Raw genomic sequence first — 16,584 nt, 5'->3', positions numbered from 1 at the left:
AAGCTTCTAGATTTATTTTCTGTTCTTTTATCTAAAACTTCTGGCGACTCTCATTATCTAGAGAATAAATTCCAAATGCCTTAACTTTGCATTTAAAGCCACTTGTTATTGGGCCTCAGCCTTATTTCCAAGTGTATGCCTACTTTCCCCCCTCCATGTAACCCCCACATCAACCAAATGGAACCAGTCATTAGTCCCCATTCAAAAGCTGTTCTTTCTTATAGTGTGGAGTGTTCATCCCATCCATATCTTCTTCTTCTTCTTCTTTTTTTTAGTGAGGGGGAAAGGGAGAGGGGCAGAGGATGAGAGAGAGAATCTTAAGCAGGCTCGATGCCCAGCATGGAGCCCATCCCAGGGCTCCTTCTCACAACCTGAGATCATGACAACTGAAATCAAGAGTCAGACACAACCAACTGAGCCACCCCGGTGCCCTCTATATCTTCTTATATAAGCCCCCCTTCTCCTCAGAACTCCACTTTAAATGCTAGCCAGCTTGAATTTTCTCCTTTCTCTCACTTATTACATTATTACATCTTGTTTTGTGGCCTTTATAATTTTTACCCTGTTTTATGGCTTTTATATATAGTTTTTATACGCCCTTTTTGACTCTTTGCCATTTGAGCCAGAAAACGAATCTCCCTGGGCCTTGATTCCTTCATGCCTCTCAGCACAGTGCTTTGCATATAGCAGAGACTTAGTAAATATTAGTGGAAGTTGTGAATACGTAGTAACACATATATAAACTAACAATATCAAATGGTTTGGCCATTTAAGAGTCTGGACTCTACGGTAATGCCTCATATTTCTTCAAGAATGTTCAGAATTTGGAAATTTTTATTGGTATAAAAATCTAATAGTTGTGCATGTGATTCAGTAATTCAGCATTACAGAATAAATTATTATAGAAACATGAATAATTGGGATATTCAGGAAATAGGGTGTTCTGAATAATTTAATTTTCTGGTTAACTTGGAGTTGGGCAGAAAATCTTTTTTGTTTCATTTCTTGTTAAAAAATTCTTTCTAAATATGCTAATTTTTGGTCTTGGGCAAAGAGCATCATTAAAATTTTCTTTGATGAATGAGGATATTAGAATGCCTTTGGGTAGTTATTACATACCTTAATTCTCATTTTACATTACCATATATGTACAAAAAAAAGTTTTGAGTTTGGATTGTATCTCAAAAGTTCTTTTCTTTTCCCTATATTTAGCCATGGATATTTGGATGGGAGCAAAACCTGATATATATTTTTATACTCTTTACTATAGAAAGTGCCAGAGAATGTTCTCTGTCTTAATGAGTGCATTCTTCACTTTCAATAGACTATTTCCATAGTCTTTTGCTATATAATTATTGATAAAATTTTAGTTCCATTAGATATGTATATTTATAACTCTTAATATATAAATACTTATAAAATTTATATTTAGCATATATATATTTATTGTCTAACCTTTAATTCAGCTTTTTCCTTCATAATGATCTCTGTTTTTAAAACTTGCCTGAACTATATGTAGTTTTGAATTTGCAATTGATCGGCTTACTCTGTCATAATTCTTTTATCTGTTACTTTTCCAGAAGTTTTTGCAAATCACAATGATTTTTATTTACTATTAAGACAGTGAAAAAAAAAAAAAGACAGCGATCATGAACACCAAAGATTTTGTAGTTCTTCCATGGGGAAAACCTGGAAATTCAGTAAAGCTGAAATACAAGTAAGTGTGTATTTATTACTTAAATAGAAATAATTGCTAACATTTCTATATGTTGTAATTTTAAGTATTCTTTTTATATGAGGCAGTTTAGACTTAAATTTGTGAGTTATTATCTCCATTTTCTTTACCTTGGTGTATTTTTATCTATAAGAGAGTAGGTTTGACATATATAGTTTTTAAAATAATAGTTTTAAAAATAAGGACTAAAATTCTTTATGCCACAAAACTGAAGTGAAAAGTTTTAAGTAAAATCTGGGTTTGTTGACTATTAAAGCCATCTAGCAAAGTTATAAATAGTTTGTGACCCTTGTTCAGCATTAAAAGGAATCACCCTGAAGAAACTGAAAGACACTGAAATTTAGGGACACTATTGGGCCAAGAGATCTTAAACAGAGAAGGTACTAACTATCCCAGCACTTTGCCTACTAAGAGACAGTATATTAAATTCACCTTTCTTAGGAGAGGCACTTTCTGTCCTGGATTGCCTTGTGGATGCATTCAACTAAAACCAAGCCATTCTGGGTATCCTGGGAACTTCATAACATGGCAGGAATACTGGAAATGTCAATACACTGTTTCCCTTTGAGGTCATCTAGAGTCACAGGAAATTGCCAAGGCCTTCCTTTCAAGTATCAATAAGGGCCAGCTGGTTTGGATTCAGGACAGACTGTAGACTTTTAATTTTAGTTTTGAGTTCCATGGATGAGATCAATAGTCCTGTGGTTATTCAGTGTCTTCAGAGCCTTCCTAATTCTTCCTTCACTTTTGAGATACTGTGTGTAAGAACATGGGTAAACTGGAAAATGTTACACAAATATATGGGATTCTCCCCACAGTTGACCCTTGAACAACATGTGGTTTAGGGGCACTGACCCTAAATCACTAAAGCACATTAAAAAATCCATGTATAACTTTTGGTATCCCCAGAACTTAACTACTAATGGCCTACTGTTGACAGGAAACCTTATGGATAACATAAACAGTCAAATAACACATATTTTGTATGTTGCATGTTTTATATACTGTATTTTTTCAATAAACTAAGCTAGTGAAAAGAAAATGTTATTAAGAAAATTGTAAGGAAAAGACAACAGTACTGTACTGTATTTGTAAAAAAAAAATTGTGTGAAAGTGGACCCATGCAGTTCAAACCCCTTGATTATCTGTATTAGATTTTCCTTTTTTTTTTTGGTGGGAGGGGAGCTATCCAATTGCTACGATTATCAAATTTGCTTTTTTTGTGTAAAAAGAAAATGGGGCATACAAAATTTGATTTTGGTCATATGTTTCCAGTCTGTGTTTATAAACCTATAAACCATTTACCCAAACATTTATTAAGTGCACACGTTCTATACACTGTGCTGGAGAATGGTGAATATGAAAGTAAGAAGACAAAACCTTCACCCTCAGGTAGCTTGTAGAGGATGTGAATGGATAAAATCACATTTATGAGATAGTGTGCAGTGTAGTGTGATGAGAAAGCACAGAGGGCTGTGAGAACATGATCTAAACTACTGGATTAGTGGGGAGGAGGTCTCCAAGTTTCCTCTGAATGATGCAGCTAGTTGGGTAGTTACTGGGAGAAACTTGGGCAAAGGCACAAAGACCACATAGTCTGGAAACTTTAAGACACATCCAGTGATGTATGGAACAGAGACTTATAGAGCAAAGCTGCAGAGAAGGGCAGGGTTGTACAGATAATAAATTAATTTGTGTGCCACACTAAGGAGTTTGGAATTTATTTTGGAGGTAAGGTGGGGGGATCACTGTTCCATGGCCTGCAGGTCTTTCTGATCCATCCGTGATCAATAACCTACAGAAGCTATGACAGGAACACCCACTCTATGGTAATTGCTCTGGAGTTCCATTTGTTCCCCTTTTTCCCCTTGTCCCCCTGTTTTCATTTGATACTGTCTTAATGATTATCTTAACCCTGTTTGATGTGTTGGTGCTCTCCAACGTTTGTCTTCCTCTTTCTCAGCCTCTAACTCATTTCAGCAGGTTGTTTCTGGCTCTTGGATTTGGTGGGTTGACCTGGTCTTTGCAGGATCAACCGTAGTTTTCCTCAGTAGTCCTGCCTGTCCCCTGGCTCTGAGTCTGAGGCTGTCTCCGGAAGGAACCCTTGTCTTGTTTCACAACCATAGCATCCCATCAACTTGACCACTTGGTCAGTAAGCCAGTCTTTTTTTTTTTTTTTTTTCATTCTCATCCCTTTCCTCTACCACAGTGGGGTCTTCAGAAACATTAAATGTTTTCTAAGTAAGTGAGTAACACAATCACATTTGTGTTCTTGAACTCTTTCTCTGGAAGCCATGTGAAAAGTGTTCTGGGCCATTGAGACTTTGGGCAGGGAGACCAGCTCAGGTATCAGTCCTGAACTGTGTCCCCATCCCATCCCAAAGTGATCTAAGCATCATTATCCTTCTGGTTGCCTGAGTAAGAAACCTAGGATTATCTTAGATTCCTTCTTTGTACCTTCCCTGGTGAGTCAACTGCTTCTGGTCAGTCTCCAAGTCCAGTTAATTTTATTTCCTCATATTTCTCAAGTGCTCCCATTTTTCTCTCCACTGTCTCTATCCAGTCAGACCAGCGTCATCTCTCTATTATTAGGATTACCAAAATAGTCTCCCAACTGGCTACCTTGCCTTGCCTTTGAGCCTTGCACCCTCTAATTTCCCATTCTGCAATCAGAGCGATCTTTCTAAATAAAATGCAAGTCTGATCAATTCTTTTAAAATCCTTTGGTGAGTCTCATTGCTCGTAGAATACAAATCCTTGTCATGGTCTACATGGCTCTTTATGATCTCGCCATTCTCCACCTCAGCAGTTCCATTTCTTGCTACTTTTCCCATCCTGCACATAATGCCTGATTACGTGGAACCTCTTGCTTTTTGACCCACACATCACCTGTATCCACTTGTGCTCACATTTTTCTTTCTTCCTGGAACATTGCTCTCATCATTTCTCTTTGACTGGTTAGGTCCTTTCATCCCTTAGGGCTCAGCTCATATTTCTCTTTCTCCTGGAACTGCTCTTGTAGGCTCATCGGCTGGGTATGTGCCCTGTGCCCTTTCTGTGTGTTCAGGTACCTGCAGGTACATCTCCAATGACAGCACCATTATACAGTATTTCAGTTACCTTCAGGCACGTCTGTGTTCCTGCGTGTGCTGGAAGCTCTACTGGGTCTCATCCCCTTTCATGTACTGTCACATATCCTGTGCCTGTTTGTTCTGGGTGCTAAAACACTCCTTGTGGAGCAGATATAATGAAAATTGTGCCTCCCCCTCAGCATCTTTGACAGCTTCTCTGAACCCTCTGGCAGCCTTTGCTTCCTTTCACTTTCTGTTTATTTCCCTGGATAGTGTATACTTGGGCATGGATCTTTGGCCCCCTTGCTCCTTGGTGACTGCTTCTATAAATTAGTTTCCTTTTCTGATCTCCATTATTCTTATTTTTCAACTCTTTGCCATTAAATCCTTGGGTATGCACACTACCTGAATATGGACAAACACTAATGTAGTAATAAAGAAAGAGATTTAAACTCATGATAGATAATAAAAGCTGGAGAACTAGGTTGGCATAGACCTATGGAAGACAGAGTCAGTGACTAATACTGACAAGAGATGAGAACTGTAAAATGAAGAAAATGGCTTGTGTCAAAAGTTTGATGAGCTTCAGATATTATTATCAAAATCTCTTGCACAGGAATCTGTAAGATGGCTCCTCTCTTTCTTCAAAAAAGTCCTTTTCTTATTGTCTTCCTTCAGAGGAAACAATAGGTGGTGTTGGCCCAGTTCCCATTCAGTCTTTTTGATGGCTCCTATACCGAGACCATCAATAGATGTCTTCTTCCTAATAGGCCCCAAACAGGCTCTACTCTTTTTTTTCTTTGTATTGTACTTTTACAATACAATAGAGATAGAAATTTATTGAAGGTTTCGAAGATGATCAGGTCAGCAAAAAATGTGTATTCAATGGAGAAAAAAAATGGTTACTTTAAAACATATGCCTCAAACTATTTGAATTCTTTAGAGGAAAGACAGTATGAAAATTAGAACATATTTTTTTTCTTTTGCATTCTGTTTGTATAGCATAGATATTTGTGCATATGTGAAGGCAAAGTTCATATGGAAAGTGAATTATGATTTGAAGCGTCTAACACTGTAATAGGAAAAACAAAAATTTGAGATTTGAAGAGATGTATACATCAAGGAGAATGTTAATGGAAGTTATTGCTAACTTGAGAAACCATATTTCACAGAATGCAAAGGAAGTAGTTAGAATATCTTATCACTTACTGTTCATAATTTTAATTAAGGGCAAAAGATGATATAAAATTATTTTGCCTTTGTTTGCTTATTTGTTTGTTTACCACAAATGAACATTCTGTGTTTAACTCTTACTCAGAAATGCTCAGGAACTGAGGATGGAGAAGGTCCAGTTAGAACTGGAGAATCAACAGATGGAAAAGAAGCTACAGGAATTCCAATCAGCCCGGAGTAAAGAAAAGGAAGAAAGAGAGTAGGTGACATTTTTAGGGAATTTGAGAGGAATAAACTGACTTGGGTAAAGAATTACTTCATATATTAATATATCATTCCAAAAAAGATCTTCCCTGAATGAATAATTTCTGGCTTTTCCTGATGAACAAATAGTAGTAAATTTCTCCTACTTTTTCTTTGTGTCTTTTATGCTGTAAGGAATGTTGCTTTTGAAAATTACCATTACTTCTGTTTCCTTTGGACCTTGTTTGATCTTACACTTTCTTATTTCTCTTTTTACATGACTCTTGTGAACCATTAAAGTCTGGGATGTTTAGCACAGAAAAGCAGAAGTTGGCCTTTGCTCTCATAAAGCTGCCATCCATAGGAGATTGCGTTTGTGTTTAAGGTCATTTTTACTTAAGAAAAGACTTTGTGGGGGCAGGAGTTTACATGTTCATCTATAAGAACCATTCAAACCCTCAAGGATGTTTAAAATATTTTTAGACAAATATGTTTTAGCTGAAATTTTATTAATGAGTACTCTCTAATATTGTACTTCATATCTATACTAATTTTACTGGGCATTTTCCTTTATTATAAAAATAATAAGCGTAGACTATAAAAGAGAGCTGATGGTTATGTAATGGAAATTATTTCTTCTTAGCTGTAGGCTGAGTCTCAGCACATTTGTAGCTCTGCTTTTAACAATTAAGTTTTTTTTCCCCACAAGTATCTTATCTTTGTGTAAGCCTGTGTGTGTGTGTGTATTTGTATGAATGTGTATTTGTGTATTTCTCACATATCTTTTACATTTTTACAAGTGAGGTTATCTATAAAATGATTCATACTCTATTTTTTTTTACTTAATACATCTTAGCACTCTAGCCACATCAGCATGCAATTGATCTCATTCTTTTAAAGGCCACATAATATTTCTTTGTGTATTTTTCAGATCTTTATTAAATTTTCTCAGTTTTGTAGTTGTAAGTGCTACTGTGAACATGCATCTATGTATATTTTTGCTTACACATGCAAGAGTATCAAAGTGTTAAGTTTTAGGTCAAAGTGTATGTGCAGTTTATATTTTGGTAGATATTAGGAATATTGTCTTTCAGATAGGCTTCAAAAATGTATACTTTTCTCCTACAAGGATAACAGTGCATGTCTCATGTGCTTTGGCTGGTACTAAATCTCACCAGGCTTTTTGTATATTAAATTTGCTTTTGTTTGGTCTTATCAAATATCCAAGTGATATCATCAAATATCCATGCAATACCTTCTGAACCATTAAATAAAATTCAAACGTTTACTTTAGCTTCAGTAGTGTTTATCTTTAGAATCTGATTCTTTGAAAAATATTCATGATATATGCACACACCTTTTCTAATAACAGAGCATTGATTTAATCAAGGATCTCAATGTCATATGTCATCCCAGGTGATAAAATATATTGTATATTTTGCTGCTCCTCTTTTAATGATCCAATGAACTTAGTTTGCACTTCTCAATGGCTCATGAAATATTTGTGAATCAGAGTTCCTGAAATCAGCCTCAAGAGTGGGTTTTCATTAGCTGAGGAACCTTTTCTAGATGTTTTAAAAAATGTTCTAAAGCTTGACTGAGTTTTCAGAAGAGGTAAGTGTTCTTCTAATGTCACATAGATAGTAAATGTCACTGCTAGAATGAGAACCTGCCACTCACTGGTCAGGAAGATAGAAGTCCAATGTTCTGACCTTGGCTTTATTATTTATTGTCTGTGTGACCTTGGGGAAGTTTTTGTCTCATTATTTTTTAAGCGAGAATTGGACTTCTGCCCTGCTGACTTCAGAAAATTTTGTGAGATTCAAAAGTGCTTTGAAAACTGGAAATTAAACAGTTTGCCTTCTTTCTCATCTCTGTTACCTTTCAATGTGGGAACTGATTTGTAGTCTTATACATGGAATTCATCACTAGTAGATCTGCCAAATATTTTGGGTATTATTTTGCTTCCTTTTCCTCTTTACATTTGTAGACACTTAGGTTTTAAAACTGCACAACAATCTGTAAAGTTTCCTATAAATCAGTAAAGCTATCTTTAATCATCATAAATGTCTAAAAAATGAAATTCTTCATCTGTGTTTGGACATTTTACTTTTATTCATTTCTTCTCAACAGTTCCAAATATGGTAGAGCTGTATTTTGGAATTGCTGAGGATATCATGGCATTATTGATATTTCATTTTCATTTTGTGGTGGTCTGTTACATGTTAATGATTGAATATCATTTCTTGAAACAGGGAAAATATATTTGTTTTCATTAAAAGGAGAAATGTATTTAGTAATTACATTTCATCTTCTGTTTATATATATTAAAGGTCAAGTGGATATCACTGGAAATCTGGACGAGTGGGAAAATTGGGTAATCAATCACACACGATGTCACAAAATAAAGGAAATATTAAGGTAAGAAAATACCATTTGGCTCTCAGGGAATTTACTCAGTGAAGAGATATAAATTAATTTTTCAGATCTTATATTCCCTTCTATACTTAAGAAACCTACTATTCTTATTTTAACAACTGCATATTATTGGATTTTGATTAATTTTTATGGGTTAATTTATAGCTTTTATTATTCAGATATATTTTGTTTTTCATCGACAAGATGATTTTCAAGAATTCACCTTGAATAGAATTTTTCTAGACTGATTTTTTTTAATACAGTTCAGTCAGTTCTGGTTTCAAGTATGTGAAATACAACTATGTAGTTTTATATTAAGATGAAAACTAAGTTATTTGATGTAATAAAGGACAGACTTTTTTCTGTCTTCCTATAATCACATTTGTTTAATAGTATTTATGTTTTGCTTGAATAATTATTATTCATATACTATTGAGTCTATGTGTGAAGATACCCAAGGAAAAAATGTTTTCAGGTTTCCCAGCTGTAGAATTGCTTTAGCTTTACTGTGTATTATAAAATATAACATTACTTTATATTTAAGATTAAAACAAGATGAATGACTTTATGTAAGGAAAGCTGTTTTGTTTCTGGATTGTTTAGTACAAGATCTGTGACTTCGTAAGTCTTAAGTTATATAGCTTTTTCTCTTTTATATACCTATCATTAAACTTTCTTTGGACTAGTTGGCATCTATAAACATCTTACTTGATGCTTCTAACCTTTCTGGTTTCAAAAAAGCTTTTTATTCTTTAGTGTCATTCTCTTCCTGAGATATGTTTCTTTAATTTTTGGATTATAATCCACTTCCCATTTCTCATGATCTTTCTGCGATAGTGTTCCATGTTTTAGATGTTATTGAAATATAATATAATAAAAATGCTGACTCTGTGATTATTGACTTATTTATTCAATAACAATTATTAAGTGCCTCCTTTGTCACATAGTGTATTATCCTTGTTCTCAAGGAGATCCTCATCTAATGTAAAAGATGAGGTACATATGAGAATAGGAAAAATCAATATGTCATTTTTGTCATAACCATTTAGTGTATAAACCATCTGTGTTTGGGAAAAAATACTTTAGTTCTACAAATAGTTGAGAGTCTTCTAGATGTCTTTGTAAGGAAAAAATGATGAATAAATCATAATGCCAGGCCCCACAAACCTCATAATTGAGTCATATGTGAAAGCATGGGGTTTAGGGAGCTCTGGAAGGTGGGGTTAGAAAGTGAGCTAGGGCAGGAGGGAATAACAGAGTTCAGAGTCTTGACTCTTTCACTGTGGGAATGGAATTCCATGACAGCTTTTGAGCAGGAAGACAGCAGGATTAAGGTGATGATTTATGATGGCTGATTTTGTTTAAATATCCAGGGCATTAGGAGTTTATAAATAGAGGATAGAATAAGTCATATTGAAACTATTTTCATCATGTCCCACATCAATAAAGGATGTATTTTGATCATGAACTTTTCTATACATGAACTTTTCATTTATTTATAAATATAACTTATTTATAGATATGATAGTTTACTAATATATCATGTGTATTATAAAACAAATTGTGGACATTTTTTAAGGATGACACAAACTTCATTTCTACCTTCTGGTCTTTTCCTGAGCTCCCTCAGGCATGCATACATGCTACTTTGGAGGCCACTAGTATAGATAGTAGCCTCCAAAGTATAAATAGACAGAGAGACTATTTAGAAGACTAGTAAAAGAATCTAGAGGTCAAATGAGAAGAGTCTAAATTAGAATGTAGCAGAAGAGACATGAAGGAAACCACGGAACCAAAAAAGTGGTGAGAAAGGAAAGGAGGAAGTCAAATGTATAACTGATATCAGGATGATTGACAATGAGGTAGAATAAAGACAGAAGCTGAAAAAAATTGGGATTTAGAAATCCCTCCCTCCCTTCTTCTTTCCTTCCTCCTTTCCTCCTGCCGTCCCTCCTTTCCTTCTTTCCTTTCTTCCTTCCTCTCCTTCTTTTCCCAGCTCTATTGAGGTAACTGATAATTACAATTTTAAGATATTTTAAAGTGTAACAGCATGAGGATTTGATGTACGTATACATTGTGAAAAAATTTCACCCATAGGATTAATTAACCCATTCCTACCTCACATATTTACCCCTTCTCTTCTTTCTTTCTTTCATTTTCGTTCCTTCCTTCCTTCCTTCCTTATTTTCTTTCTAGGACATTTAGGTTCTACCTAGCAAATTTTGAGGATTTAGAATTTTGTTTGACTTCTAATGTGTTAGTTGAAGCCAAGAGAGTAAATATGCTTCCTAAGAATTTATAAAAGGGAGAAGAAGGGTATAAAGGATAAAGCTCAAGGAATATGGAGGTAAAAGAGAACTTTAATATTGATAATCACTATCTATTTTATACCAGTCAATAGTTCAGCTGCTTTTCCTGTTTTATCTCATTAAGTGCTTATATTGCTCTTGAGAGGCAGTTGTTATTTTTCCAATTCCACAGGTGAAGTAATTTAACATAAAAAAAGTTCACTTGCTCAAGGTCAAGCATCAGGGCCAAGATTTGGAATGCAGGCTTTCAAGCTAGTGCTAAGGTGATTTTCCAGCTCTCCAGTAAAGGGAGCTTGAGAAGAGGAAGAATGGTAGAACCCAAGTAATGTAATTTCAGAGAAAATGAAAGTAAAGGAGGGTGTTTTGGCTGTGATTTTAGACCAGTGTTTCTCAACAGGAGTTAGTTTTGCCCCCTAGGAGACATTTGGCAATGTCTGGAGACATTTTTAGTTATCCCCACCAAGAGGGTTTCAGGTTTTTGGTTAATGAATGTTAGTGGCTACAGACCAGGAGTGCTGGTATGCATCCTACAACATACTGGACAGCCTCGCCACCAAAGGATTACTTGGCCTAAAGTGTCAATGGTAGCAAGGTCAAGAAACCCTATGTTCATTCATACTGACTAAAATCCTGACTCATTTCATTAGCTCTGTGATTTTAGGTGAGTCACTTAACTTTTCTGAGCTTCTGTTATCATATTTGTAAACATACAATATTTGCTAACTACTTCACAGAGTTTTAAGCAATGCTAAGATTATGTTTGTGAAACCAATTGTAACATTGGCTGAAAATGTTTGTGGAGAATTAGAATTCTTAAAAAACACTGAATTTGATTTGATATTAGATGGAAAAATATCAATTGGTTACAGGAAGAAAGGTGGATGGCAGTGAATAAAGTCTAATGTTGTAGTGAGCATGAGAATGGTGGGTGACATCTCAAGGATTAAACAGGATCAAGGAAAGACTTTATTACAGTTGACCCTTGAACAACACAGATTTGAACTGTTCAGGTCTACTTAATATGCAGATTTTTTTTCAATAGATGTATGTACAGTACTATAAGTGTATTTTTTCTTCCTTATGACTTTCTAAATACCATTTTCTTTTCTCTAGCTTACTTTATTATAAGAATACAGCATATAAACATAAAACATACAAAATAGGTGTTGATCAACTTTTTATGTTCTCTGTAAGACTTTTAGTCAACAGTAGGCTATCAGCAGTTAAGTTTTGGGGAAGCCAAAAATTGGTGCCCCAACCCCCATATTGTTCAAGAGTCAACTGTATATTGTTTATTATAATCAGAAACATGTGAGCCAGTTTGTAGCTGAGGGATGGGACTCACTAGTGGGGGCAATGTAGAAGATGCAAATGAGAAAGGTGCCAGTTGCTGGGGTGTAGTCTTTGAAATGATGGCTACTCAGGTAGGCCTTGGCCAATGGAAGAAGGACACACTGCATCTGGTAAGAAAGACAGAAGACAAAACAGGTGGCAGTAAAGGTAATATTTTAGAGGTTGCATTTGACAGGAGGTGAGGCAGGAAGCCGTGGAAAGATTTTAATGGGAAGACCTCAGCATTTGTAGTAAATTTGAAGGCAGGATCATCTGCTCATAATAAGGAGGGGGAAATGGGGTGAATGTGAGTCTTTCAGAATGGGGAACATTTGAAATAGCCATTGTGGGAGTCATGATTGAGGTTTAGCACAAAATGAATAAGTAGACTGCTGAAGAGCCGTAAGAGCATGGATTTGTAGGGGACCCAGTCAGGATTATTTCATCACAATGGTAGGTAGATAGACGTAGAGGTCTAAGAGGAAGGAGGTAGGGTGATCATGTTTAGCACTGAGAAGCTGAGTCTGGGCTTATGAAGGTGTGGCCTTTCAGATTGCTGCTTAGGTTTAAGGTTTGGTCATAATGGTCAGGTGGCTGAAGAGGCACTTAGATGTTCATAGTAGTCAGCATGGTGGAGGGTTTTCAGCATCAGAGTGTCAGGTGAACATGGACACTGAAATCTCTACGATCATCACTCAGAACTGTGATGGAGAGAAATACTGAGCAGATTGCTATAGTTCAGGTGGAAGAGGATCGTGGATATTAATGAAAGTGGTCCACAGATGGTGAGGAACTTCAGTAGAGGCATCTTTGTAGAACGATGAGATCAGAGCGATATTCTGGAAGCAGCACTGAGGACCAAACAGGGAGAAAGATTTTCTTCTCTCCTGGTGAGTACAAGGGAGTAGAAATGGAGCTAGTTCCTCTGGAGGGTTCTTTGGAGAAGGTTGTGTCTGAAGCAAGGTGAGTCCTATTAATGGGAACTTTTGCAAGAGGTGTTTTTAGGAAAGGTTTAAGTGATAGGATAAATGACTATTTAATAAGGGCTCTATGGACTGGCAGGAAACCAGGATATAAGGACAAGCAGTAGAAAATGGAAAAAAATTATGTAGCTAATTGTTTTTTTTAATAATTTTTTAAATTTTTTTATAATATAGAATGTATTTTTATCTCCAGGGGTACAGGTCTGTGAATCGCCAGGTTTACACACTTCACAGCACTCACCATAGCACATACCCTCCCCAATGTCCATAACCTCACCCCCCTCTCCCCCCCCCTCCCCCCAGCAACCCTCAGTTTGTTTTGTGAGATTCAGAGTCACTTATGGTTTGTCTCCCTCCCGATCCCATCTTGTTTCATTTATTCTTCTCCTACCCCCCTAACCTGCCATGTTGCATCTCCACTTCCTCATATCAGGGAGATCATATGATAGTTGTCTTTCTCTGACTGACTTATTTCACTAAGCATGATACCCTCTAGTTCCATCCACATCGTTGCAAATGGCAAGATTTCATTTCTTTTGATGGCTGCATAGTATTCCACTGTGTATATATACCACATCTTCTTTATCCATTCATCTGTTGATGGACATCTAGGTTCTTTCCATAGTTTGGCTACTATAGACATTGCTGCTATAAACATTTGGGTGCACGTGCCCCTTCGGATCAGTACGTTTGTATCCTTAGGGTAAATACCCAGTAGTGCAATTGCTGGGTCATAGGGTAGTTCTATTTTCAACTTTTTGAGGAACCTCCATGCTGTTTTCCGGAGTGGTTGCACCAGCTTGCATTCCCACCAACAGTGTAGGAGGGTTCCCCTTTCTCCGCATCCTTGCCAGCATCTGTCATTTCCTGATTTGTTAATTTTAGCCATTCTGACTGGTGTGAGGTGGTATCTCATTGTGGTTTTGATTTGTATTTCCCTGATTCCAAGTGATGTGGAGCACTTTTTCATGTGTCTGTTGGCCATCTGGATGTCTTCTTTGCAGAAATGTCTGTTCATGTCCTCTGCCCATTTCTTGATTGGATTATTTGTTCTTTGGGTGTTGAGTTTGCTAAGTTCTTTATAGATTTTGGACACTAGCCCTTTATCTGATATGTTGTTTGCAAATATCTTCTCCCATTCCTTCAGTTGTCTTTTGGTTTTGTTAACTGTTCCTTTGTTGTGCAAAAGCTTTTGATCTTGATGAAATCCCAATAGTTCATTTTTGCCCTTGCTTCTGTTGCCTTTGGCGATGTTCCTAGGAAGACGTTGCTGTGGCTGAGGTCAAAGAGGTTGCTGCCTGTGTTCTCCTCAAAGATTTTGATGGATTCCTTTCTCACATTGAGGTCCTTCATCCATTTTGAGTCTATTTTTGTGTGTGGTGTAAGGAAATGGTCCAATTTCATTTTTCTGCATGTGGCTGTCCAATTTTCCCAACACCATTTATTGAAGAGGCTGTCTTTTTTCCATTGGACATTCTATCCTGCTTTGTTGAAGATTAGTTGACCATAGAGTTGAGGGTCTATTTCTGGGCTCTCTATTCTGTTCCATTGATCTATGTGTCTGTTTTTGTTCCAGTACCATGCTATCTTGATGATGACAGCTTTGTAATACAGCTTGAAGTCTGGAATTGTGATGCCACCAACTTTGGCTTTCTTTTTCAATATTCCTTTGGCTATTTGAGGTCTTTTCTGGTTCCATATAAATTTTAGGGTTATTTGTTCCATTTCTTTGAAAAAAATGGGTGGGATTTTGATAGGGATTGCATTAAATGTGTAGATTGCTTTAGGTAGCATAGACATTTTCACAATATTTATTCTTCCAATCCAGGAGCATGGAACATTTTTCCATTTCTTTGTGTCTTCCTCAATTTCTTTCATGAGTACTTTATAGTTTTCTTAGTATAGATTCTTTGCCTCTTTGGTTATGTTTATTCCTAGGTATCTTATAGTATTGGGTGCGATTGTAAATGAGATTGACTCCTTAATTTCTCTTTCTTCTATCTTGTTGTTGGTGTAGAGAAATGCAACTGATTTCTGTGCATTGATTTTATATCCTGACATTTTACTAAATTCCTGTACAAGTTCTAGCAGTTTTGGAGTGGAGTCTTTTGGGTTTTCCACATATAGTATCATATCATCTTCAAAGAGTGATAGTTTGACTTCTTTGCTGATTTGGATGCCTTTAATTTATTTCTTTTTTTTGTCTGATTGCTGAGGCTAGGGCTTCTAATACTATGTTGAATAACAGTAGTGATAACAGACATCCCTGCTGTGTACCTGACCTTAGTGGAAAAGTTCTCAGTTTTTCTCCACTGAGAATGATATTCGTGGTGGGTTTTTCATAGATGGCTTTGATGATATTGAGGTATGTAACTTCTATCCCTACACTTTGCAGAGTTTTGATCAGGAAAAGATGCTGTACTTTGTCAAATGCTTTTTCAGCATCTATTGAGAGTATCATATGGTTCTTGTTCTTTCTTTTATTAATGTACTGTATCACATTGATGGATTTGCAGATGTTGAACCAACCTTGCAGCCCTGGAATAAATCCCACTTGGTCGTGGTGAATAATCCTTTTAATGTACTGTTGGATCCTATTGGCTAGTATTTTGGTGAGAATTTTCACATCTGAGTTCATCAAGGATATTGGTCTGTAATTCTCGTTTTTGATGGGATCCTTGTCTGGTTCTGGGATCAAGGTAATGCTGGCCTCATAAAATGAGTTTGGAAGTTTTCCTTCCATTTCTATTTTTTGGAACAGTTTCAGGAGAATAGGAATTAGTTCTTCTTTAAATGTTTGGTAGAATTCCCCTGGGAAGCTGTCTGGCCCTGGGCTCTTGTTTTTTGGGAGATTTTTGATGACTGCTTCAATCTCCTTACTGGTTATGGGTCTGTTCAGGCTTTCTATTTCTTCCTGGTTCAGTTTTGGTAGTTAATATGTCTCTAGGAATGCATCCATTTCTTCCAGATTGTCAAATTTGCTGGCGTATAGTTGCTCATAGTATGTTCTTGTAATTGTTTGTATTTCTTTGGTGTTGGTTGTGATCTCTCCTCTTTCATTCCTGATTTTATTTATTTGGGTCCTTTCTCTTTTCTTTTTGATAAGTCTGGCCAGGGTTTTATGAATCTTATTAATTCTTTCAAAGAACCAGCTCCTAGTTTCGTTGATTTGTTCTATTGTTTTATTTGGTTTCTATTTCATTGATTTCTGCTCTGATCTTTATGATTTCTCTTCTCCTGCTGGGTTTAGGCTTTCTTTGTTGTTCTTTCTCCAGCTCCTTTAGGTGTAGGGTTAGGTTGTGTATTTGAGACCTTTCTTG

General features: G+C 36.2%; 1 protein-coding gene across 2 annotated transcripts in view; it reads left to right on the top strand.

Annotated features, from left to right (window-relative positions):
- Positions 1-1,649: 1,649 nt before the first annotated feature.
- The window catches only part of ZBBX (zinc finger B-box domain containing), a gene marked incomplete at both ends in the record, with an annotated part of 113,051 nt that continues 98,116 nt past the window's right edge, over positions 1,650-16,584 (top strand). For both annotated transcript variants that reach the window (XM_080818224.1, XM_080818223.1), the window contains 3 exons: positions 1,650-1,717; positions 6,125-6,238; positions 8,556-8,643. In XM_080818224.1, the coding sequence (XP_080674350.1) occupies positions 1,650-1,717; positions 6,125-6,238; positions 8,556-8,643 (270 nt within the window). The remainder of the gene's footprint in view (positions 1,718-6,124; positions 6,239-8,555; positions 8,644-16,584) is intronic.

This window comes from Martes martes, assembly GCF_963455335.1.
Source record: "Martes martes genome assembly, chromosome: 1".
Classification (NCBI taxonomy): domain Eukaryota; kingdom Metazoa; phylum Chordata; class Mammalia; order Carnivora; family Mustelidae; genus Martes; species Martes martes.
The sequence above is the reverse complement of the archived record's forward strand: the minus strand, read 5'-3'. Positions and strand labels throughout refer to the sequence as shown.